The sequence below is a fragment of the Falco naumanni genome, chromosome 13, assembly GCF_017639655.2.
Source record: "Falco naumanni isolate bFalNau1 chromosome 13, bFalNau1.pat, whole genome shotgun sequence".
NCBI lineage: Eukaryota > Metazoa > Chordata > Aves > Falconiformes > Falconidae > Falco > Falco naumanni.
The window spans coordinates 9,931,129-9,958,321 of NC_054066.1; the positions used below are offsets into that span (position 1 = coordinate 9,931,129).

The 27,193-nt window shown below is 40.1% G+C and overlaps 1 protein-coding gene across 2 annotated transcripts in view; it reads right to left on the reverse strand.

Moving 5' to 3' along the window:
- Positions 1-2,220: 2,220 nt before the first annotated feature.
- The window catches only part of FARSB (phenylalanyl-tRNA synthetase subunit beta), a 42,630-nt gene continuing 17,657 nt past the window's right edge, over positions 2,221-27,193 (reverse strand). For both annotated transcript variants that reach the window (XM_040612998.1, XM_040612997.1), the window contains 3 exons: positions 25,616-25,733; positions 18,881-19,033; positions 2,221-2,909 (listed from right to left, as the gene is read on the reverse strand). In XM_040612998.1, coding sequence (XP_040468932.1) covers positions 2,758-2,909; positions 18,881-19,033; positions 25,616-25,733 — 423 coding nt within the window. In that variant the 3' untranslated portion in view covers positions 2,221-2,757. The remainder of the gene's footprint in view (positions 2,910-18,880; positions 19,034-25,615; positions 25,734-27,193) is intronic.

A 27,193-nucleotide genomic window follows, 5' to 3' on the forward strand; every position in this document is an offset into this window, starting at 1 on the left:
CACCCAGCAGTCACCCAGGCAGCACCAGCTCTGACCTCTCCGTCACTGGCTCTCCAGCCCTTTGCGCTCGTGTTCAGAGCCTGAGCGATGACCCAGCACCCACAGCCAGAAGGAACAGGCCAAAAGTAATTCGTAATTGGGGACCACTAGTGAAAAAGCCAACTTCAGCTCTTCCTTAAAAAAAATAAATAATAAACCGGCCTTCAAAAGATGTTCAACAATTGCTCAAAGTCACCACCATCGGCAGACAATGTTCCTTTGCCAGAGACCACAGCTACTGCAAAGGGTAAAAGCAAAATTGTAATGCTCCCAGCGGCGCTCTCTAGCACAAAGCTGTGTTTGATAACTTGATTATTGAATACAGCTATGAGCAAGGTGTAAGTATCAGATAATTGGTGCTGGGCTACAAAGGACAGTGCCCTGCAATAAATACACTAGGTTTGTATAAAGTGTCCCACTCATCAGGATTCACAGCTAATCCTGAGCACAGCACTAGGGCAAAGCTTGAATTTCAGAGCTACAGCAGCCCCTGCAAGGCGGCTGGCACTGCATCGAGCCGTGTGAGGAGTCGGTGGCTCTGAAGAGGCTTTTTAACCTTCTTCTTGATTCTCTTCCTCTACTTTTAGCAAGCAATGCTGCTTCCCCGGGACAGAGCTAATGTCCCACTTGTGGAGCACTTAGCTATCACCACACGGGCCACTGGTATGAAAAAGAAGTGATCCCTAAAGGCCTCACAGCACATACCACTGCAGTTCAAACCCTTAGTCCCAGCCTAATCTGGTCTTTACACTCAAAGGACAGTAAATTCACAGGAGAATTTGGACACCCAAAGAGTCAGAAAATCTCGTGTAGAGAAATATATTTAGTGCACGCAAATATGCCTGTACTCTGCTGAAATGCAAATCTGCCTTATTGTCATCCTAATCCCCATGCATGACACACTAATAAACAGGGGGGGTTAATACTTACCATCTGCGTTACAGATTGCTTCCCACACTGTGAGCTTGCTTGGTTACAGTTGTGTAGGCATCACGGAGAGATATATCCTGCAAACGACAAGCTGGCTAATCCCCTGGGAGACTTTAAAATGTGAGCTGCAGTTTTCTCACTCTCCATGGGCACTGGAGTCAGTCGTGCAACGTATGGCAATAGCTATATTCTCATTTCTCGTCTGTCATGCAGAGATAATTAAAATCTACACTTCCATCTGAGGGGAACCGTACGGTTTCCAGATGAGTAACTGTAGTGCATTTTTCATACTGGATTAACACTTGCACCAAAAAGCCTTGCCTGTTGCCCTCCCACCTGTTAAGATTACCAATAGGGCTACTATTGAAAAGCCATCGATCTAGCGATAGGGGTCTGTGCAGACATGCAGCTCATAAAACTGTGAGTTTACCTCACCCTCACCATTGCACGTCTCTGTTCTCAGTGAGATGGTCGTTGCACCGCCCTTCGCCAGCATCACCCAGATATCCAGTCTTGGACAGTCCCCTCCTGGGAGAAGGGGCTACCCGGCTCTCGGAATGGAAACGAGCCACAGCATATTGGCCTGATGAAAAATTCTCGCTATTGTTAGGCTGCAACATTAGCAATGGCTATAATATTGCAAATGAGGGATAGCCAGCTTCTTTAGCAAGCCAGTAAAGAGCCTCCTTCAGTGTACTGAGCTGGCCACCCACTCACTGACATTACAGCAGAGGATGTACGGGGCATTGCCGTGCTGGACGGAGCTTCTCAGTTTCCCAGACAGTGGAGGCACAGTGCGCCAGGCTGCAGCATAACCGCTGCCAGAAAGCCACCTAGAAGGAAAAGCCTGACCTGCAAGAGGTTCTCATATATTGTCAGGGGCAAAACTGCAAGAAAAGTAAAACTCCTGAATACTGCACGGTCCCCGCCGTGCAGCTGGGGTCCAGAAAGCCACTGGCGGGGCTCTGTGAGTGCAGCGGGACCACGCAAACTTCTGCAGACAAATACGCCAGCCTCAGTCGGACAAAGGCTTTGATATTTTTCAGCTCCTCATGCAAAAGACCACTGGCATATGCTCTTAAATGCATTTCCCCAATTTGGTTTGGAGCTTCAAAAACCACTAGCCTTACATCAACCATGAAAAAATTTAATTCCACCCCCTCGCCTTTCTGAATTTAGAATGATAAAGGATCAACAGTTATGTCTAGAGTAGGGAAGCAGATATTACACACATCTTGCTTACAAAATAGCTCTGGTTTTCATGAAACAAGTTTATTTTCCTCCCCCAGCCATTGATGAGCACATGACAACCGTACAGAATAAAAGCTCAACTCCTTAGTTCTGCTCACATTCACTCAACATTTGCTCTAATCAATTATCTTATTTCATGCAGTAAGAAAAGAATGAGATTCCTGTTATGCAGCCATAATCAGTTACAGTATGAAGCTGTGTCTGTGGAACATTTCTGATTTTGAAAACTAATCATGTGCTCTGCCATTACATTTCTCTTGTAAAATACTGGGCTTTTACCCAACTTTTTTTCTCCCCCCGCCCCCCTGCCCTTCAAAAACATTGAGGGCACAGTCTAGTCCAAGATGCCACATTCTTACCCCGCAGAAGCTAGCCAAATTGCACTGTAAGGGACGTATTCACCCAGGGAGACAGGCTCTGTTTTTCTAGTTTATTGGAACATAAAAGCGTAAGAGGATGTCCCTGCAGAGGAAGACAAAAGAGCAGAGGGCGGTGCATGTGACAGCGGATGGCTGTAGGAGGATAAAAGTCCCGTCTTCACAGGAAGGGCTCGATATTGATCTCTAGGGCAGAGCACGGCATGGTGAGCTCAAACTTGGTGATAACATCGGGATGTAGGACTCCAAGTTTCCCAACGCTTTGACCTTTGGCAAAGATCTCAGCACAGCGACCAGGAAAAAAAGCAGAGCCTGTAAAGAAAGTAAGAGAAAAATCAATATTTCTTTGGGCCAAAGAAGTCAATAGGCATTTAACATGGAGAACAAAGCTCTGGGTACTAAACCATTCTCTGTGCCGAGGCGCTAAGAAGGGGCTCTCACTTTCATGCATTAACAGTCATCACGATTGATAGAGAACGAGGAAACAATTTGAGTTAAAAATAAAATGTGAAGCCCACAGCACAGGCATTTTTCACACTCCAGTTGTTTTGACTAAGTCACTCCTGAAATAGAAATTAGCACAGATAAGTTGAGTCAGAGGGCTACTGAAATGAAGAACTTTCGCAAGCTTTAGGCTATTTAACACCTGGATGTTTCCCACCTTAGTCTGTCTAAGGAAATAAAGCTTGCTGTCATCTAAGGGGTAAGTAGGCATGTCACGCTTGATTACATGTCACGTAATTAGAAATAACCTACATTCCTCATCTGCAGAAGAGCTTTTAAGCAGTTTCATATACACTGTAAAACTATGGAACAACGAACAGCTGAGAGGAAGTCATCCTCCTCTTCCCTCAAACCAAGACCCAAGTTTTGTATGTTATTTGGGAGTTTAAAAAAAAAAAAAAGAGAAAAATAAAATAGTTGAACTGGCCATAAAGAACTTGGAGGAGCTGTGCAGACTTTTTCATGGAAAGCTTTTTCTACCTGGGAACTCATCTGTGCGTGGTGGCTATACCAGCAACACATTCAAGCTTGTCTATAGCAGCTACGCTTGCAGGTTTTTTCTCTCTGCTCCGAGGTGAGTGGCATTGAGACCTGATAGCCCTTCAAAAGACAAAACCTTCTGAAGCCACCTCTTTCATAGCAAGCGTGTGGAAGCAAGGCATAGTGTGCAGGACCTCCAGTGAGTAGTGCTGCAGATGCTGCTGTGAACTCAAAGGAGGGAAGGGGAGAGGATGAAACAAGGTCACTGAATCCTACAGATCCTCCTGTAGAAAGTCACTTCCACCGTGTTTTTAATGCTACTGCCCTTGCAAAGAGGGAAGGGATCTTTACTAGATTTCCACTCAGAAGTTAAACAAGTCAGCAGGGACAGCATTGGGGACCAGTCAGCCTTCCTGCCCTCACCCCTTGGTCTGCATTTTTATTTCAATAGGCTAAAATCCAACATGGCACCTTCTTCAAGAGCTAGTTATTGGGTATGCGTGAGGTTGCGTCAGTGCGGATGAGAAACACCCCATCTCTGCTTGCTTCTGTGCCAGTATGAAGGCAACAGCTGAGGAGCTGCTTCTAGTCCTGCTCCCTGCCTGCCACTGACGTGGCACTCAACCCTTCAGCATCCTCTGCATCCTGCAAAAGGATCACAAGAACTCCCTAACGGCCACTTACTCTCAGATTGCTCCAAATGCTATTTAAGGTTCAGGATCAGCCCAGGACATTTTCCTGTGTTTACAAGGAGCTATTTAAAAAAAGGCAATAAAGGGCCAAATTAACCTCAAACCTCAGGAATATTTTCATGACACTCTGATCACTAGCGGTCAAGCCCAGAGATATATTCTTTGTTAGCTCCGCAACGGAAACAGTTCGTTTAAGAAGTGTCTCCTGCAAGGTCTGTAGTTACAACTTGCAGCTACAAGAATAAGAATGGCAATTTGGTCTTTTTCCTGTCCAACTTGCTGCAAGTACGGCTGCCTTGTGAAATCTGATGGCAGTAGTAAACGATCACAATAACATTACCTAAAGGCTGTTTTAAACAAATGTTCAGAACCAGTATCTTTTAAATCATCCAGTTCCAGTCTTAGCTACGAGCGCAAACCAGCTGCTTACACTGGATGTACAAAAGTGATCTAGCCCCTGGGTGTTACTGGCACGTGACTCTAACCAAACAGGCTGGCCACTGCCAAGCTGCACTATTCAAAACAAGTGTTAAAACAAAACTTGACACAACAAATTTAGGAAAGAAACAAATGCCACACATACAGATCACTCTGCAGATTGTGGGTGAAAACGTAACCCAAAAATAAAGTACTCTTGTGTAAGTCAGTGGTAAAGGCTTTCCTATTTGTGAATAAAGCTGGTATTGTACACCAAGGATGTGTGCAGGACACAGTGATGTTCTTTTAGAAACTTGACTGTAAGCTTAAATTTGCACAAGAGCAAGAACCAAGCAGAAGTTAATAATATTGGCATGGTACCCCACTATAAAATTATAGAAAAAAAGAGCTTTGACAATATGGTTAGTTAAAAAGCTGTGAGTCTGACTTGTCTGCTCTTCTGAGCTGCCTTGTGTGTAGCCTTAGGAAAGTTACTTCATCTTTTTGCACACGTAGACCCAATTATATCATGAGACCTAACTACTTTTAAACTTTTTGTAGACATCTGGATGGGGTCTAAAATAATACTGCACTCAGTCAATCTATCAAAGGCAGTTTCCAAGATCTGTACCACTTCCCACTGTGTGAAACAATTTTATGTTTTCAGGCCCAAGAAGTGCTCTGCTATCTGGGCCATCACCTGCTGTCGGTCTCCCAGGTAGAAGTTAGGCAGAAGGCAGACAGGCGGCGGGGGGGACCTGAAGCCTTACCCAGCCCTCATCCACCCCTACTGACCTTCCCTAGAAAGTTAACTTCAGTAGAAGGTCCCTTGTGTTTAACCAACTAACATGGATTTGTGATAAACTGATAGCAATTCATGGTATTATTTTGCAAGCTATGAAATATCTTTGTGATTATGGCATAAAGCAAAGAGTTACGTTAGCTAGGATCTTAACACTGAGAAGATTTATCCATTCTTACCATAAGCTTCGTAGCACAAGTGAACTGAATCAGTCAATCACCACTGCCAGAAGGGAGGTGGTGTCTCTCCACCTGGGGAGGGGAGGAGTGTGGGACAAGCTGTTGATTTGGTTGAAGCCTTTACCATGAAACCATACATTCAGCGTGCTCTGAATACGCTGCTCCAGGCTATGGGTATTTTCATTCATTCAGCTGTATTTTCCATCTCATATGCAGCAGCTGATGCTGGACCATGATGTTACTTTACTTTGCGCTTCCTTGCAGCGAAGAGGTAAATATATAATTAATAAAGGGGGAATATTTAGCTCCCCGTGGCGCAGGAAGCAGGACTTCCAAATCACCTCTCCGTTTCTAGTTAGCTAACCCTGAAATGTTGGTTACTTCACAGTGCAGTCACTAGTGTGCCCAGTGCTTTGCAGACGTGGTGCTTGCAGGGTATAATTCTGTGACTGAAGAGATCAGACAGTAAACAAATAAAAATGAAAGAACCTGTTAAAAGCTTTAGGGTCCCCATCTGTCCAGCTAACACTTGGCCCTTGCACCAAAGAAATACGAGCTGAGGAATAGGTTTACAGAGTTTATGAACTCTGGTTAATAATGAAACTATTATTATGATAATTGGCTGCACTACAGAACGCTTCAAAGTATGTTCCTGCCTGCCAAAAGGGCCTCCAGACTGCATGCCACAGATGGGGAACCTGAGGTCTTCCTCATCGTAGTGACTCTTCCTCTGACCACGCACGTGGTAAGGGAAGGAGGTTGGCTCACGCCTGAGACCGGGTGTTGTTGGTCCTTGTTCTCTCTGTCAGGGCACCAGAATTTAGAGTCAATGTAAATTTCAGATAAAAAAATTCAGACATTGAAAGGGAAGCACGTGAAGAAAGAAAAACTCAGAAGAAACATGAACAATCTGAGTAGAAAGGGGGGGAAAAAAAGAGAACCGAGCATTTTGCAGCCGGGGGGAATGCTTTTTCTGATGGACCAGCCATGGCTAGAAAAGGAGACCTGAGCTAAAGGAGCCTCACTGTGCTGAGGACAAGCCACAGGCTGCAGGAGGAGCTGAGCAACCCTCAGAGCAGGACAGCAGACCAGAGGATTTGTTAAAATAAGCACGAAACAAAGGTAAGGATTATTTTTTTTCCCTCAGATTTGTATTTCTTGTATTATCAAGTAAATAGCAACGGTGGTTTAGGTTTCTAGCAAAGCCTGTGTTACGATCTGGACTATCGTGTCAACTGTTGAAGTAATATATAAAATTTTAGAGTGAGTCAAGGCTGTGCGAAAGACGTGCTTGTGCTACTTGCATATATGGGGAATCAGCAAAAAATGCACACAGCATTATCTTGTTAGAATAAATTACACCGTAAGTTGAAGTCCAGTGCTCTTAAGGTTCAATAAAGTCTTGAAGCCAAAAGGAGTCCAAAGGGCGCCTTCCCAGAAAAGCTAACAGCTGGACCCACCGCTTTTGAGCAGGAGTTCAAAGCAGACAACACCGTTTGTCCTGTCTGTGTATGCAGGAACATCAGGAATGGTATCATCATCATAACATCAGACCATGCTCTTCCTGAAGAAAGCTTGCACTAGTCAAGTGGCCACCAAAGCACACCCTGAGGCACCGTTACCAGTAGCTGTGCTGGGAAGGGACTGTGTTTGCTGCTGCTGCAATTATATTGAAGGGCTGCTCTTGCAGGACTGGGTGGTGGTACCATCAAGTACATTGCAAGCCAAAATTCGTTTGGAAATTGTAGTTTACTATACCATCAGATTTAGGGATAACAGATTTATCGCTCCTGATATAGTTAATCCTTTCTGCTCTGCACACAGATAGTACTTTATAAACTTCACCTTGAAATCTAGTCAGAGATCGCACTGTCCTTGCTGATAGAGACCTACACAATGCCAGAGGAAGCCAGAAGGTGTAGCGATGGAAATGCAGCTCTTAATATGTCAAGATTATAATTGGTAGTTAGGAGAAGGGGTGGGGTGAAATACAATATGTGTTCCTAAAGAAGAGATGCCAAAGCCAGCCATGTCTTATGCTGATATACTACATGGAAGCGAAACACAAAAGCTACTTCTCGTGCCTGCAAGTAAGAATTTAATTTCCAGTGTTCAGTGATGTAGAAATAATACCTTTAATTAAAGCTTCTGTAGCATGTCCTCAAAATCTGTAATTGCCTCTCTGTACTCAGGCAACAGGGCCACTGTGGTTGCTTTGGGGTAATTCTTTGGCCAATAATCCAATAGAGCATGTAGTCTTTAGCACATTTTCTGGCTAATTGACCCTCAAAGAGCTCTGAGTTCCCTGTGCTCTTTGTTGTCAAACACCTTGCACAGTTTCTTTTCTCTACCTTAACTCTCCCTCCTTTTTCAAAAAGAAATAGATTAAAGTAGTATTATAGGCCTACAGTTGCATTAAGCCTTCAAACCCACTCACTCGTTCCTATAATTTGAAGGAACATCGGAAGCTGAAGCTTAAGAGGGTAATACAGCAGAGCTCATCTGGCCTCCAAAGTCTTTCATCTTAATTCTCCATCCCCTCAGTCACTCCAGCTGCCCTTTCACTACCTCATACTGACTCAGATGGTGAAGTATTTTACCTGTGCTACGTTAGACAGAATTTAGTTTTGTGAAGGTAGATGTTGTTTTTCTTTTTAGGATCAGGTTATCCACGTTTTTGACTAATTCTTTCTTTTGGCAGATAAGCTCAAATGCAAAGACACAGGACGTTATCAGACCAGACAGCATTTTAAATGGCAACTACTTTTTTTTTTTTTCCCATGTAGACAGTGCAGTCAGGCTCCCAGAACCTCATGCAAAGCAACAGCAACCTCAAAATCATATCTTGTGATGGGGTGATTTACTTCCAGGTAATTTAAAAAATCACAGACATATCAAATTTTGCATGATTTTTGGAACCTACTGAGACCAATCGCTCTTTTAAGTTGTACATTGTCAGCGGTTCTTCCTCCGTATACTCTCATGCCCAGAAAAACACACTTTGGGATCAGTGGGATATTTATTAACTTTAGTTTCCTTGTTTGTAACTCCTGACCAAAGCAGTGCCAGAACAACCTCCACTGCCCAGATCACACCAAACTGTAATGGCATGTCAGGAAAGTCACATCAGTACAATCAAATTTAAGATAAGCACCTGATATTTAATCCCCCCTCCCCCAAGAAAATAATTAATGCTTGAAAAGATGACAGAAGAAATAGCTGTATGATATGAATTAATATATTATCTGTCTAAAGGGAATCTTTCATTCTGATTTCTTCCGATGTTTTTTCAAAAGCCTCCACATGCAGGGCATAGCAGAGGAGAATAAACGGACAATCAATTATTTACCTGAACTGGTACACTGGATATCCAAAAATAGAGTTGGCTACTAGAGTCCTCGTGCAGACAATGAGGCTAGGGAATATGGAGAATCATCCACAGATTTGCAGTGGTCAGCCAATTAATCATCTTCTCGTGTTACAGCTAAGTCAACGGTTGCATTTTTATTAACTTGAATCTCAGGGAGGGTATGAGGAAAAACTAATTCTTCTATCTCGTAAGAACCCTCATACACAAGCCTACAACTGAACATATTCAATTCTGTATTTGACTGCATTTAAGACTATTTAGGGATCAATGATACTGTTCTACAAATACAAAATTACAATACGCTGCAAGCAGTGTGGAAACAATCATAACGCTGCTTGGGTCCAGAGTCAGCTTTGTTAGTCATGCTCAGGTGTGCTGCAGTGATGAACTGGTGTAGCCAGCAATCTCTTTCCTTCCTTTGCCTTGAGAACAGAGACCAGCACAGGCTTCTAGGCTAGATTTATTTTTCATTCTTGCTGTAGAGTGCCCCAGGAGCTTTTAACAGAGGATGTTTGGTGCGGCTGGGTGTCAGGAACTAGTTCAAGAATGTAATAGGTTTGGAGCTCTTCATTCGCCTCTGTTATTCTCAGGATTACAGCAGTGTCAGACACTTAAGAATCTTATTTGGGTAAACCCACTGTGTTCCTCCTGCCTTTCCTATCGGAAGGTAATATTTGGGTGATTGCTGAGGCTAAGGAAAGCAGACATTTTGAATCATTGATCTGGGTAACAGGTTCGCACACATTCCGTGCTTGGAGTATCAGGGTGACTGCTGAATAATGCATACAGAAAAACTTCAGTAGGAAACCTAGAAAGAAGTCTATCAAATTCCATGTATTTTTCTAGGAATCAGTATTTTGTATAAAGCTCAATAAATTTGCATTTGTGTGGCAGTTGTGAGAAACAGCAATTCTACACTGGAATCTAACTGTACTGTAGAGTTACCATTACATAGCTAATCTTTGCTTTTAGGCCAGTTTTATCTGATTTATCTGAAATGTTATACTTCGTCCTGTCTAGAAGTCACAAACCTAAGCTGATATTGTCACAGCTATTATAAAAATCGAGAATTCCTAACCCCCAATAAAGCTTTCCTTTTTTTTTTTTTTTTTATAAGATGTCTTGCTATTTCACTTGAGGTAGAGAAAAGAAAGCTTTGAATATTAAACCCCTTAATTTCTTCCTGTTCCATGACTGGTTTTAATCCTCTTTAAAAATCTAAAGGAATAATTCATCCTTGCAAACACCAGAATCTGTCAGAAACTAGGAAACAATAAGCCATGTTCTTTATGGTAGGGGGTATAACATACTCTATGCACAGTCAGGCAGCAGATTTAGATGTTAAGCTTGCTTTCATACAAGCATTACAGCATAACGCGAACCAGCACTAGGTCAGTCTGCAAGTCTACTTTAGTGTGTTGTGTTTAGTTTGCATGTTGTTCATTCACTTCGTGTCCTAGACTAAGCCGTCTCCCCTCCCAATGCCTTGACATTACTTGCTGGGATAAATAACAGCCACCTGAGGTTATGCCTTCACAGCCACCACATTTCATGCCTTTCAAAAAACGACTTGACAAACTAGCATGGAACCACACATAATTAAACGATGAATCCCAGCAGTCACTGGAACTGTTAATCACTTAGTTTTAGCAACTCGGAGCTCTGTTGTGAACCAACGCCGCACGCTGCACCGCTAGGAGCAGAGGGGCTGGAACTGGCCGGGGGTGAGCGAGCCCGGGACCAGAAGCAATACTGGGTGTGCACCAAGCGCGGCTGTCCTGCTGCGGGACCCAAACACGGAGGGTCTGCGCCCAGTGCATGTACTGGGTTGGGTATGCACTAGCTCATCATTCCTCTGCTTATCGTCCCTTTTCTAGTACGTACACCACAAGCAAAGGTAAAGTCAATTGCCCCACCACGAGCAACAGAAATACTAATCTTGGGATCTGGCGTTCACGTTGATCTAAAAGTCTTGAGCTAAAATCTTGCAAATTCCTGTTTAAAATTGTATTGCATAAATGTACGTTAGAAAATGTATGCAAGATTAAATTTGAAGCACTGCCCTTCTGCCTCCATAGCACAGTTCAAACTGGATCACAGAACTGTTTGACTATGAGCTATAAACTTGACCTGATCACAATTGCTAGCATTAACATTATTAATTTGTTGTGAAAATGGAAGCATACAGACACTTAGTTGGCCTCTAGCCATAGCAGGCTGTGCAGGAGGTGAAAACGGAATCGAAGGATGAAGCTGTGACACCAGCCAAGTGGGGCTTCACCACAGAAGTGGCACAAGCAGACTCGCACCCTGCCCCTCACCGCTTAGATCACTGATCCCGTTCACTGAGAAAGGAGATGGCTTGGATGAATAATTTCTTTTCTAGAGGAAGGCTTTGCAACACTGAAAATGTAGTCTGTGATTTTGAAATAGAAAATTATTTTTTAATGTAAGGAAAGAGCCAGAAAAATGGAGATGACCTAATTCTAGATACTGGGAGCTGTATCAGACATTTAAAACTCTTGATGCAAGGAAGATTTTTATCTGTTAGACTTGTTATGATGTACGATTAACACAGATAGTTGCCTTGGGGGGGGGGGGGGGCACAGACAAGTTAAAACTCTGAGCAGGCCTTCTCAGTAAAGGAACAGCAGGAGAGCAAAGACTTGATGTCAGGGGGAAGAAATTTACACCTTGAGCTTAGGAACACAAATGCTAATCTAATCATCTAGATGGTTCTGGCAGTTGACAAAAACTAATAGAAAATGAAAAGTCTGTCAGGAGAAATGCTACTAATTCTTGGAGCATCCCTAATCTGTCAGAATGAAATGCAACGGGAAGAAGAACATCGCAATCTTTATTAGTTAGCACCGGCGAAAAGATGAAGGTAGCTCGTGTCTCTTGACAGGCTGACTGGACACCCCTCCCCAGAACAGCTTTGCAGTTACCATAGATTTTTCCTCCCATACTTACACAACAGGAAACGTACTTCTAAATGAGTCAGTTCAAAGGAGTTTCTTTTCTGAAATAATCTTCTGAATTTGAGAAACAAATATTTTCTTTGTTCTGTTATTGAACTTTATTTCATGTGTGGTGGAAAAAGTGTGTCAAACATGATTTGGTGATGAAAGCTTAAAAGACAAAGCAGTCTAAGCCCGTCAAACCTTTTATTATCCCATACTGTGCTAAAATAATGTAAGTTTCCTCCAACTGATACAGCTTTTTTTGGGATAAGGGTTGTGCAAACAGATTATACTTGAAGGGTATTGGGAAGGAACATTCAAAAACTTTCAGGAGAGGAGCTGAAATGACCATATGAATGGAAAAAGCCCTCCCTAAACTCACATCTGATAGCCTCTTTTCATAATAAAAATCAATTGTATTACAAAGCTAATGAAGAGAGCTTTTTGTCTTATGACAAACACAGACCTATTTCCAGAACCAAACTGTGGATTTTGTCACAGCCTCTTCATGTTGGTTAGCCTAACTGCACCACTTGCAACAGCAAGACACTTCTGAGATGTCCAGTGGTACAGCCCACTGCCAAATTCTGATAAAACACGTTTATCCGGAGAAACTTCAAACACTGTAGACTCCCACTTTGGCTAATTAAATAATATAAGCCACTCTCCTGGTTCATATCTTTGCCAGGTACCTCCTTGGGTGTTAATCCAGTTACAACCAAATTTGAGGCATCAGCACTAGTGTGGGAAGATACCTGATAAGACAAAAATAAACTTGGCCTAAATTTGTAGGGATTTAGTTCCTGCAGATCTGAAGCTCTGTATTTAAAGAACAGGAATAAAGAGCACAAATAACAGACAATTAAAGGGACATTAAGTGAGCAGCCACACCCACTTTATTAGATAATAGAATTTTGTTATAACTGTAGTTCTTCACTTAACTAAGCTCCTTTGATGCTACAGGAAAAACTGCTCAAGAGAAAAGGATGAGAAATTAATTAGAATTTCATTAGATTTCAAAGTAGTGGCCAACACTGGAAAAGCCAGAAGAACTAGTGAGAAGCATCCAATTTTGCAAGATGACTTATAATTAAGCCACTGTAATGATCGGTGCTGGAACTGCTGAAACACCTTGCAGAAGGTAACAGGGTACTAAAGTCAGTTCGATTTAAAAAGACTGTCCTTACCTCTTAGTGTTGTTAATTCATGAAACTGACTACGAGGGTAAGTAAGAAAAAAACCCAACAAACAAAAACCAACCCCAAAACAAAACCACACCACCTCACAATAACGGAAAAATAGGAGTGGAAGACTGGGAAATCTTAAGAACAATTTGATAAATAAGTAGTACTAGTTTCACAACAAAAACTGGGAACATTTTTGGCTAAAATTGTACCTATATTTAGTGCTGAAGTGAAAGCGGTCAAAACAGACAAAAATGAGAGAAATAAATTGCACTTCATAAAATGTGATTAACAACAGTGGCTGAAAATTCATCAAGGAAATTGAATAAATCAAGAAATACTAATGACTGGCAGCAATAAAGATGCATTATAAAGATTTTTTTAAGAATACTGGAAACAAATTGTAGATAGAGTACTTTCATCTGCTAACAGGCCTGGTTGAACTTTTTATGTGAGACAGAAATGTGTAAATTTTTTGTAAATGTTTCTTTTCATCTGGGGGAAAAATAGTTATTTTTTAATATAGTAAAGGTGTCTTCCAGTCTACTGAAAAAATGAAGAATATGTTTGGTTACATCTACCAGGACTAGGATGTTTCTGAGACGCTAGGAGTCATGGGCACCAGAATTATGGTGCGATTCGCAAAGCAAATACCCTGCCTGCTGCTGTTAACTTATAGTAACAATAGATGGAACCCTGTAGTTCCAGAAGAATGTTAATGTGGTGCTAGTATTCCAAGGTGGATGACCTAGATTGATCCTAGGTGAGAAAAAAATTAATTGGGAATTGGCAAATGTGAAATCCAGAGGACTTGAACACAGTCAATTACCAGCTGATATGTTTTTATTGAAAATAGATGTCAAACAAATCTGATTATCTACCAAACTTGTAATTTGAAAGACTGTAAATACAAGGTGCAATAGCACCTATAAAGTATCAAATTTTGAATGCCAATTAAATGGATTAAGAATCGACTGATATCTTCTAGCATGTCACAAATGATATTTGCAGGCTTCATAGTAAAATTGGCCCGTTTCCTTTAGTTATCTGTGAGTAAATGCACAGTTATTGGCATTCACGAACAATGCAATGGCTGCCAAGACAGGCAACTGAAAGGCCAGGATTGCCATTAAGAGCAATCAAGCTATAGTTTCTTAAAACGGGTATTAATAAAGCCAAGTTCAACATGGGCACTAAACATCTGTGTATATTAGTCTCCCAATTTAAACTGCTCACCAGAGATAAATGCCAGTGTTCCATTCTATACATGTAACTCAGAATTAGTCCCAGACCTCTTTCCTCTTGTATGCGAATTGAAGCTCACAGTCTAAATCTTCTTTTGAAGTTGTTTGTTGTATAATTATTATTATAAAAGCAAATGTTTATTGATGTTCTTAGTTATGGAGATAACTATTACCTCTAATTTCACAGCTAAACCTTACTAAATGAGAAGCTATTACTATGATTTACTGTGGAATTAAAATTTTCTACACTTTGCCACACCTTTCATTTAATTAAATAAGGGCAGTAAAAAGAAAGTGCGATTTCTCCCCCTTCTTTTTTCCTGAAAGACAACTGTTAATTACTGAAGGAAGCAAGACTTAGTATGCATTTATTAAGTAAACATTTATGTTGAAGACAAACAGGCTGCCTTCTCAGCTTTACTAAGCTGTTGATTACCCTAAAAGCATGAATGGCATGAACATTTACCTAAAAAAAATAAACAGTCCAGGAGTTAGCTGCAATTCACAAGAATCAATAACGTACAAAAAAGTAGCTCATGTCACAAGCTCACACTATTCAGCCATTGTTGTTTTCACTTGAATGAAGGACGTTCCATCAAATATCAGTTCTGTCATGGAAGGTAGTGGGGCAGAGAGTGAAGCAGTATTGATGCACAGATTTTACAATAAAGTTTTCTGTGAACCTATCAAACTGCTTCGTTTTCATAGAATATGGATATTGATTTCCTTTTTCAAACAGTTTGTGCCCCATTAATTCCCTTTTGCAAAGTACAGACACTCTCAAAGTACTGCAAAACTAGGGTTTCTTTCCTTAAATAACGGACAGTAATTCTAAATGTTACAATGCAAGTGAGGATAATTATACCTTGCACTTCACAGTGCTCCTTTGAAGCCTGCGATACAGAATCCACTGTCAGTGCTTACTAAGCCCTCTTCTCTTTATAGCCTAAGCAAGACATTACTATGGACCCAAATCCCATGATTAACATCACCTCCTGTGATCATGGTTCTGATTTCTGAAAGAAAATAGTCATCTCAGATGGTCATTCAGAAGCACAAGATGACCAAGACGTTGCAGAAAACATGCCCATTCCTGCAGAGATTAAAACCTGAAATTAAGAATACCTTGCAATATAATTATCAGAATGCCTCTAGTTTTCCATTCAAGGGAACTGAGAAAAGTGAACTAGAAATTAAATGATCTTATTAAATTACCTGACAATACGTGACCAAATTTGTTGGGTCTTTCTACCCATATTTTTATTTTTTAGAAAGTTTTATTTTACTTTGTTTACCTCCTAAACATACACATCCATACTGATTATTTATTAATGGTACGGAACTGGCTAAAGTTTCAAGAGTGTTACGTACAAAATTTTATTATGGAGCACATACAAATTTGAGGATTGATGAAATAATCGTACTCTTGTCAATCCAAGTTTGGTTACAGATGCCTAAGATATAAAACAAAGAAAAAAGCAAAATGCTTTTCTAGGCCAGTAACTGTAGGATTCACCAATGTATCGAGGAGTCTATCCTGTGCATTTTAAAACAATGGGTAGCATATCACAGTTCTGTCTTTGAAACTTCATGATTTTGTGTATTTAGTGGTAGTAAGAAAAAAAAAAGTTCTATTCGCTGTAAGAAAGCAAAAAACATTGAGTGCCAAATGTATGCTGAAATCCTTGAATTCAGTCACTCAAACCACTCTCTTCCTTAGGGCTGCTCTAAACAGCTCCTCTCCATTTATTACCTAGCTCAGATTACACCAAAGCATAGTGCAAAGGCCAGGGGAACATCACAATTTCACCCATATTTTCTAGCATCTGCACTTTTTTTCACAGGTGTTGCTATAAAGGCAAAAAGGCTCTGACCTTAAGGTCAAATCATAGGGCACTTAGGTGTTGGTAGAACAGAAGGAGCTTAAATAACCATGATTTGCACATATGGACCAAACAGGACTCTAGTACAGGCATTTCATTTTTCAAAGTGAATTTTGCAAACAGGCAAATATGTGCCAAATACATCTCTATCTATTATTCGTTGTTCATTTAAAACAACATTTTCCCCTGCATTGTTTTACAGTAATCACAGGAACTATTTTAATCAGTTGACACAAGAAATAAAACCAACTGGACTAAAACTCTTCCCTTATACTCTGTTGCTTACTAGTCTCGAGTTTTGTTTAAAATCACATACAGAAAAAGTATCTACGGTCTTTCTAAATCAGAGTCATAGTAGAAACCCATTTGTCAGTGTAAAAAATTTTAATTTGGCGCAGGCAATAAAAAAAAGCATGCTCCATAAAGATGCATCTAAAAATTCATGCCATGTGTAATGTCCTGATTTAACTGGCACTGATCTTCTGCATTATGTTGGTATCCTGCAGTCTCTTAAGATGTTACAGGATATCTTCTTTTCACTAAGCAATTGACCTTACTCCATCATCTGCTGACATTTTCTCTCACACATGCTTAATTGACAGACTGCAAAGCAAGTTAAAAAAAACCAAACTAAAACAACAAAAAAACCCCCAAATAAAATCCCCCAGGCTACGTTGACTTCCAACCATCTCTGCAGTGAAGTAAGTGGTGCAGTGACACTGTATTCACTATGGCACTAGAGTATCAGCCATCCGCATTGTTACCAAGGTTAAATTCCAATGTCAGGAGAACTGCAAGGAATCTACACACCAGCCCTGGAGAGCTTCTGAATCACTCGTGAAACAGAAAGTAGAAGGCACTTTTTTTTTGTCTATAGCCAAAAGCCACAAACTACTTGTAATATATTGCATATGACAAGACATAATCCATCCTTTACACTAAATGCATTGTGGAGTAATGTCATGGGAATGTAGGGATCTTGAATGGGCATTAAAAATCCTACAGCATCAGGAATACTAAACAGCACTATATCTAGAAATAGCTTCTTCACTGTGTTAGGGTTATTTTTTGAGGGTTTTTTTTTTCCAGTTTCTTGAAACTAGTAACTGAAATGGAATATAAACCACTTGCAAATGTCTTCCATACTAAAGCAAACTCTTGATATGTCTATTCAAAAATGAGCTACAGAAGAGTTTTGAAAAGGGATCTTAGCTTTTCAGTTTGGCTTCAATGACAGCTCAGTACCCACCTCCTAGAGGGTCCTCTAACACTCTTACTCCCTTCCTCCAAATAAGAAGCTTTACTATTACCTGTTTTAAGCTTGGTAGAATTAGAACAAGAAGTAACAAAGAGACATGGTTTAAACATTCCTTTGGTCAACCTGGGAATCCTATTAACAATATTCTAATAACCCCTTTGAAAGTCTGCCTAAATAACACTGAGCAAAATAGTACTTTGTTAAAAAACAGGAGAAAACAAAAATGTCAATATATGACACAAATACACATTAAAGCGGTAGGAGACCACTTAGTTGAAGTGTTCTGTTTGGCACTGTGGCAGTGCACTGCAAAACAGGGAGACATCTAACAATTTTTCATTAAATTTCTATGAAATAGCAAGCTCAGTCAGGCTGTCAGGGACTCCTGTGAGTGCCACTGGTTCCGCTGAGTGCAGAATGGAGGCATTTCTTCAAGCTGAGTCAATTTGAGTCAGTGTCTCATATCTCTGAACACCAAAGCATGCTGTATAAGTAGAATCATAGCTGCTATCCCTTCAGTCTTCTTTTTCTATATTGTATTTACTACGCTTATTTTAGATAGCAGGATAGCTTAGTTGCTGATGCTTGCTCTCTTGCATCAGCCTATGGTCTCTCGGTGAAGTAATGGGGTCAACCTGCTTGCTTTCTCTCTTACATGTATATGCACATACACAGAGGAGATTCTGCACTTAAGGATGTTATTTTTAATTCATGTGCAGCTCACCCTGTATGGAGAAGGAAGAGGGCTGTTACACAACTACTTGTCTAAGCAGCAGGTTCAGTCTCAAAGACAGCAGGTCTTTGAATAAAAGACATAAAAGGCATATATCTTCATATCAATAAAAGGTACATATGAATAAAAGTTATAAACTAAAAGGTCAGGTGTAAAAAGTTGTCTTTTCCAGGCACTGTTAGCCAAAGAGAATACAGTGGGTATCTGGCATATTCATCATTCTAGTCAATTCTTACCTACTCAGGCAATCAGCAGATTGATTAATTGTAAACAGTCCATGAAGCTCATGGCATATGCTTTACTGTAAGTCTCCTTACAAAGCTGTCAACTCACAATTTATACAAAACTTCTAAAAATAGGTCACAGAAAGACAGCAACCCCGTTTTACAACCAGTGAATGCAGTTAATGCCTTTTCATTATCGTTTCATCATAGTGCAGTACGATAGCATATACGATAATACTTAATTCTTGGTGCTTCCTGCTGAGAGCAACCGAAAATTCACGTCAGTTTGTAGGGGAACATTTGAGCTCCAGAACAACCTCTGCTGTACACTGCAGCTCTGTTTTCCTTACCTTCAGTTGCCTTGATCGTGTAGCCATTCTCTTCATTTGGTGGTACTTCAAGAAGCTGCATGACCCTGTCCAGCAAACCATGGATAATCTCAAACCCTGGGCTCTTGTTGTAATAAACTGCACAGAAATGCCTGTAGTTTCTTGCACCTACATCTGAAGAAGGAAACAATTTGGTTATTGGGGAAACTTTATCACACTTCCAACCTTGCCTTTTGCATCTGTTTTCTTTTGCTGTACTGTGAGGCACTTGTGGCTGAAAGAAGAAATGACTATGTCAAATGGCTTCTCTGACACACCCGTGATAAAATCTGAGGAAATAACCCACTTCCCTCTCACAGTCAGAAATGTAAAGAAAGATTTAAAGTATCCTATGCCTTAGGCAGGAAACAGGGTTGTTACGTACATGTATCTTCTACACAGTGACAGGTACTAAGCATATAGTTAAGTGTTAAAGAAATTAAAAACAGACTAGCCAAAATACAAATACTCAGTAAGCATCAATAAACTTGTGATGCTGGTAGGAAAGGTATACATTTATAGAACTCAGCTGCAGAATAACTACCAGTACAAAACAACTAGCCGACTACTTGAAATGAGTAATAACGTTAGCATGGTGATCTCTGAAAAGATGCAAATTCCAAATCACAGCTGATGCTTTTCATGATCATCTTGGACGTCCCTGCAACCAAGTGACCATGATAAACGTGTTACATTGCACAAACTGAAGTCTGTGACACAACTGTCTCCCACTTTGGACAGTTCCTTAAGTCAAAAACCTGCCTTCCCCCTCCTGTAAATTTTCTTACATTATTGAGTTCATTAAAATATGTTTTTCGTTTTTAAACTTTCAAAATCAGTATGTAGTCGTATGTTGTTAATACTTGTACTTTTAGGCTACTCCGTTGCAATACACACTCTAGGACTACTCTGGCCTACTTCAAAGTTTTACTCATTGTGGGTTTCAATGTTTTCACTTTTTGAGAGGAACAATTTAGGAATAGAGTTACAGGTCTATTGTCACAGCTGCCGATTAGCAGCAATGAAATTCAAAATACTGATTACTGTAGTGAACTCATTGATTGCCTTCAGGTCTTTACCTTCTCAAGATTAAAGTGCAAGCATGTGCTCATTAACGCTGGTGTATACAAAGTTTGCTGAAACCAGGGAAGGACTCTTTAAGTGACTGTCCTCTTCTTCAGGACATTCATATGCTTTGAGAGCATCTTAAGTATATACATTACTTTTCAGTTTGGACTAGACCTGCGCTTCTAAAGGAAATCTCCTGATCATCCCCACTTACTGTGCTTTTGTTCACACTGTAAAGCAACCCTGCGGCGTGTAACCCAGACTCCTTTCAGTTGCAGTGCAGTCAGGACAGGTGTTCCAGAAGGGCACCTGAATAGCTTCAACCACTGAAGGGCATTCCGCACATCTTCAGACTAGAGCTAGTCCAAAGGACAGCTTACGTGAATCACCTGCCGATCTCCTCCTGTACTGCACTGCTTTGTAATAGCGACATGTAGTGCAACAAGTTACAGCCAGATTTTCACGCACAGATTACTTCCCTTCTAGAGTTCTCTGGCTTCTGTAGTCTCCTAGTTGCTCATGTCTGGATGGACACTCATCTTTCTCCTCTGCTTAACAGTGATTAGATATAGGAAGGAAATGTATTTACTGACAGCAATTGCATTCACTTTTAAAAAAAGCCCACAAACAAACAAAAGTCCTTCAGATGTATAAATACTTGTAATGTTTGAGGGGAAAGAGGGAATAAGAACTTTGAGGGAATAAGAACTTCTTCAGTAGTGCAGGAATGAAGAATGAATGAGTAAAAAGAGAAGTCTGCCTGGTGTGCAAATTAAGGTAGGGCAGCACCATGTGCCGTAGTTGCATGTGTCAGGCTTTCGTATTTCTTTCCAGGAATTACCCAAAAGAAAGGCACTCGCAATCCGGTATATGCCAGGGTGAATTATGTTCTTTATTTATGACACTGAGCGTGTCAGGACCCCTGGGTCACGAAGCACCTCTGCTGGACTTACGTGTTCCCAGGGAAAAAAGGCACTGCACTGCATACTGCTCATGGCAGGAGTGTGGTTAAAGATCCCTACAGGGTTAGTGACTTCATGGGAGTTACAGCTGCACTTATGGTCTGAATTGTACTTCCACATAGCACACAGGATCAGAACTGAGCGCCTCAGACCTCAAGAGGCCGTTCTTTTCTATAGGCATCAGTTGTTTGCTGCTGCATTCAATCGAAGAAATAAGGGACATAAAAATCAACAGGAGCCAAGCTCAAATGAAGAAAAGGAGTGGGGTTCTTCAGGCAGCATAGAGATAAGTAGTGAAGCTTCTTCCCCACAGGATTTGGTGGATGCTAGAAGTTTACACAGCTCTGAGGAGGCAGAAGTTAATAGCAGGTAAATCTGTCACTTCTTACTACAAAGAACTGTGATTGAGGTGGGAAGTCCCTGAGCTGCTCATGGCTATACTCTGGAAGCGTGCACCCTGCATACCTGCTCTCATGCTTTTCCCTTGACAAGCACTTCCAGCGAGTATTACAGACAGGTTATGGGGCTAAATGAGCCTTTGCTCTGACCTGCCACAGCTGATCTTTGTGCTTGATGTACAACGAGCTTAAATACAGGCAGAAACTTCAGCACTCATTGCATGTTCCCTGAATTGTTCTACCATGTAAGAAATCAGAGACTATTTAAAAATTAAATTTACATATTGTTTATTTGCTCCAACTAACCATTTAGTAAAAAAAAAAATCTGTCAAAAACTACACAGGAAAACATTTACCAAGTTACTAGAAATACACAGATTAAAAAGGACTGCAAAATACAGGAGCAAGAGCCTACACAAAACATGAAAGCACAGCCTTTTTAAGCCAAAAGTCATTCAAAACTTCTAGGGCAGCAACATGGCAATACAGCTGCAAGTTCTCCCCTCAGTCACCAAAAGCTGAACTTACTGTGGCAGTAAATGTGCATTTTGTCACTCAGGATCTTTTTCCTGTCATAATAATTCGCAGTGTTAAATAATGCTGGAGAATCCAATCCTGAAGTTAAAATGGCAACACAGAAAAGTAAAGGCTACAGAGAAACTATCACTAAATACAAGATCTGATTTTTGGTCTGAGCATGGTGGCTGCTCTGTCCCATTATATGTATCTCTGTTTCCCAGATCTACTAAGAAACTAATCAATAATACAGTCATGAATGGTGGATAATTTATTTTCATGTTGTATTGAGCAACAGAAAAGAAGAAAATGTCTTCCCCTTCTCTAAGATAGCAACTTATTTAGGCTAGGCATTCATTAGAATGACTTCCTTTTTTTCTGAGAGTCATTATGTTAGCAGAATTTGTGACAACTATCTGAATTTTAATTTCATTATTATTCAGATAGTCACTGGTGTCTTCAGATCAGTATTCTTACCTAAAGCATCAGAAAGAAATACACACCACAATTTTTATACCTCATGTTTTCAACTGTAGAAATCCTTGGTAAAGGAAAATTCTTAAAAATTCTGTGTTATAAACTTACTCCTTTACAGAGTTGTATTACAACACAAGAATTTTATTCACTTCAGGCAATAGGAAATAGAAAAGAAAGTATTAGGAACTTAAGGCAAAAGCTGGCGGCTGTTAGAAATGCTTCAGTTCTTTATAACTCACTTAAGAGATCTATTGTGTCATGCCATGAAACATTCCTATTTTTTAAATAAGCTTGCCAAGTATGTCAACCTAAATTTTATATATATATATATATTTCTAAGACTTCAAAGGGCTTCCTGGGGATGCTGCTGAAAAACAATCCAAAGGATGGGCAGCTGGTTAGGAATATGTGAGCCAAAAAAGTGCAGAGGAAGATAAAGCTGTGTTGTATGCTGCCCCCTTCCAAATTAGAGATGCTTCAGAAAAATGACTTGGTGATCTGAAAGGGGGGCACCTGCTCATTAAAACCTGTTTCTCAGCCTCACAAAAATCCCAAACTATTTCCTGCATATAACTGACACTTCCAGACAGTTTGGAAAAATGCTTCAAAATATGGCAGCAGCTGTACTCACAAATGATGTAAATTGTGCTAAGTGTGTGCTACCATAAGCTTGCCAGATTCTCCTAGATAACTGGTCAGAGGTGATTTTCTAATGGATTAATTTCTTTTGTCGTGGTAAGGGAGAGAAAGGGTGTTCTGTTACGACTGGTGGTGTAAAGTGATGATTTATATGCTGAACTAGTGTAACTATCCTACCAGAACTGACTATCTGGCATTACAAGTTAACCACACAAATGCTGCATAACATACCCAAAATCAGCACGCTTCCTCCTGCCTTGAGAAGAAACATTTCTGCTCAGATTTGGCTCCTTTTAGTTATATTAAATCTGGCACACATTTTGCTAATTTAGTACGTCAAACCTTTCTGCCAGATATGTCTGAAGAGAAGTATGTTCAGTTCACCTTGGTAAGCATGAATTCTGTGTAAGAAGGTATTTTATTAAAAACCAGTGTGTTTAAAAGAGCTAGCTTCATTCACACATGAATGAGTACAAGATGCCATTTCAAATACAGTTAATGTCAGTACTCTTTTGACCCATACTTTTTAAATTATTAATTGGAAATTCTGCATGCCAAAATCATGAAATAATAAAATTAAATTAGTCAGTCTGATGACATAAGCCTTCTGCAGGAAATCTCATTCCATATGTGAGAGGACAACCCCACATTTTTCAGTGATTGCAGAGTTACAAGTTATTTCTTTCTCCCCTCCCCTTTCGAACTGTTTATTAGGCAAGTTTAATTTTGGAAGTAAATTTGGGAAAGAAAGTAGTTATTCTAAACACAACATTAAAACCAATTTCAGATACTGTTCATGGTCTGCAAGTGGTCGACCCATGGCAGTACGGCCCAAGAACAGGGTACAAAGCTGCTGCCTCAGAAGTCTTTATCTTTCATCTGTTGCAATGATTCCCATCAAAATGAAGTACACTACAAAATCAGTCTTCATAAAACTATTAAGCAGTCATCCACATAAATGAAAGCTTTCAAGAGCTACAATTAACACACACAAAATAAAAGTAACAATTTAACTTGCGAATTTTATAAAGCCAGAATAAACGCACTCCTTAGACCGAGATCAACAGCCCCACCCTTGGTTCTGAAGAACGCTGATGCTGTTCTGCTATATATACCAATGGGTTTTTGCATTCTAGCTAACTGCTGCCCTACAAGGAATAAGCTGCACCACCAAACTGTCTGTATTTAATAAAAAAAGATTCTACGTGGTTTGCTAAAACTGCTTATTTTGCTTGGCAAGGCTCTTTTTCCTTTAAAAGAAAAAAAGTAATTTACAAATTAAATACATCACCAAAGCAATTTACTTGCCATTTTGTTTATGCCTTATATAAACCTTTGTTTTGCAGATCCCATATACCTTAAACACAACTGCTAAAATGTGAAACCAGATAATGAAACAACAGAACCATTTCTGCTGCTGAATTTAAAGTCATGTCAGGCTTTTTCACTAAGGCAAAACTTGAGAGTTGTAACTCAGTATACATGTACTTCCTCCCAAAAGTTGTAGCTTGTGCACTCCTTTTCCCCTAATATACTGCATAGAAAGAAATGTATCAGTAAATTTTAGACAAACATTTAACATTTAAAAATCCATTTTTACACTTCATTTTACGTTGATACATTTTTCCAGATAAAAAGGGTAATTTGAAATTTTGATCCTGTACAGTGAAATCAGTGCAAAGAGGCCCCACCACACAGGGAGGATTTCATTGAAGCTTTTGAAAAGTGAGCTAGCCGCTTTGGCTGTTTCATGTAAAATGATTAAGGTTAGAGAACAATTCAAAGGCAGCTACGCTTTCTTAGCATAGTTGGATGAAGTGGAAAGATTTATAGATGAGATGGTAAATTGTATGCTGTTGAGCTTTTTATTTTTTTATACATTTTTACACACAGACTTGCTCCATTCTTTACCCTTTATCTGGGCTACCAATCTTAATTCTTCACATTGGTTGTCAGTTTTCCAAAAGATTATTTTGGAGAACAAGCAATCCTGTTTAGAGATGCTGGAAAGATGGCAAAGGGATTGCAGTTGAGACACACTGGCCCCAAAATTTTCCTCTGAACTATAGCTCTCCAGAACAGAATCTGTCTGCAAACACAACCTGCTGTGCCCAGACATGAGACACACTGCTCTTCAGCTGGCACAGCACTGCCTGTCTTTGAGACCGCAGCAATTTAAGCAGGCTCTAGTACTGTAACAGCAGCATGCCTTCAATATTGACTGCTTTCCAAGGTTTGAACCACTTGAAAACATTTCCAGCAGGTAGCTTCTCTCATGATTAAGAACAAGTAAAAATGGGTGCATCAACATAAGCAACTTAGAGCAGGTTCTTCTTTGGTGCTGAACTGTCTTGCATTTATCCTTGCAGTCTTGCGGTGTACTTGACAGATTTTAGAGGCCTATTTAGATGCCTAAAAATATTTGCAACGTACCTACTTCCACTTTTGAGAGAGCAAAATGGAACTGTACCTCCTGCCACTCTAAAATCTAGCCTGTTATGCCAATCTCTTAACTCGCACTGTGCACAAAAACGAAAATCCCCAACGCAGTACGTAACAACTCTTACACTTTTAAAGAAATACAGATTTACTTACTCCTACCATTTGGTATGTAACCATATTTCCATTATCAAAGATTCTGAGGAACTTCCTCTTACCTGTATTAGGATCTTTTACTACTATGTCAGAAATCTCAAAGAGTTTGAGAGGCAAGGGCATCTTTCGGTTAGCCGCAATAGTTTTCAGTAGCCCAGGAAGGAGGGTTGTACGTGCCACCTGCAGGACAAACATGGATGCTGCAAGTGAAAAACCTTCCAAAACAGCTAATGTTACTTTTAAAAATGTTTTTCTCATTTGTAACAAGACTTTAGAAGTAGTCAGGTGCTAATACTTCGCTTCTCTCTTATGTTGAGGCATCTTTGCTTTGAAATTATTAAACCTGAAGATGTACGCTGTGTGCGTGTTCTTTACACTGCATTTTCTAAAGGAGCATAAGGGTGAGCTTAAGAACACGCATCATTGCACAGATGCTTCAGCTGCAGTGCAGGGTAGAAAAACAAATAATATGGAAAGAAGTGCAAAAGAATTCCCATAAATTCGATCTCAGTTACGCAAAAGGCAAATACTAAGTGTTATGTTGGAAATATTAGGTGCTATCTGAACTATTCTCTTGATACCTCCAGGAATCAATCAATGACACAGGCAGAACCTAAGTAACAGAAACTGATATATTCAGATCGCAGTTGTGGACAACCTAAAATACATAGAAAACACATGCAAAGAACCAAGCAAGAGGTAAACATATTACTGTTTTTACAGATGCATTAACACATATTCCTGTGTTCCCCACTTAGATACTTCCTTAGAAGTGAACTATTTTTTTTTCAAACTGGAAGAGTCTGATGCAGTAAATCTAATGGAAAAGGGATGGGAGTGACTGCTGCTTGACTGCAGGTAAAAAGTTACCATGTGCTCAGCCACAGTTACTTCTTATCATTGGTCATGCAGCATTTCTGTCTATTTATACTTTTCCTAACCAATGAAGAGTTTCAGCTGCACGCTCAGCTGTTAAGAGGATCCCTGGCATCATTCTGCCCTTGCCTTGCTGGCAGAGGATAGAGGATGGGGGAAAAGCCATCCTGAGAATCCCATCACAGTTAACATGTAAAGCTGAAAGTTTACAGTGCATCACAAAGAGTAATCCTTCCCAGTTCTGGGGTGGCCTACAGATTTTGAAGAATAGGAATGTGAAATTGTACCTGGCTAGATGGGCTGTCACTTTTTCTCTTGGTTCACACTCAGTACTTTTTGTGGTATATTCTGTATGGCTCAGTTGTAATCACCATGCCAAATGGCATATATGAACAGGTGACAATAGTCTAAACAGGTCACGAGAGTGTCTGTGTGACTGCTTTTTTGTGGTACCAAATAGAACAGAAAATACATTAAGGTACCCAAAATTTCTGTTCTTGAATTTCAGAGCAGCAGAAACCTGTTTTTAGTATTACAGATAAGATCTAGAAGGGTGGTTTAGCCACTCAGAGAAATCAGACTTACTGAAGATGATCTTGAGGGGAAAAAACAAATCACAAAACATTAATACCCACAGACTGCTGAAACTTTCCCAAACCTTTCTAGTGAGTGTTTACCTTTGTATTTCTTAGGTTAGAAAGAAAAAAAGCTTCCAAATTTACCTTCCCTGTAAACTAAAGAAAGCATCTTTTTCAAAAAACACT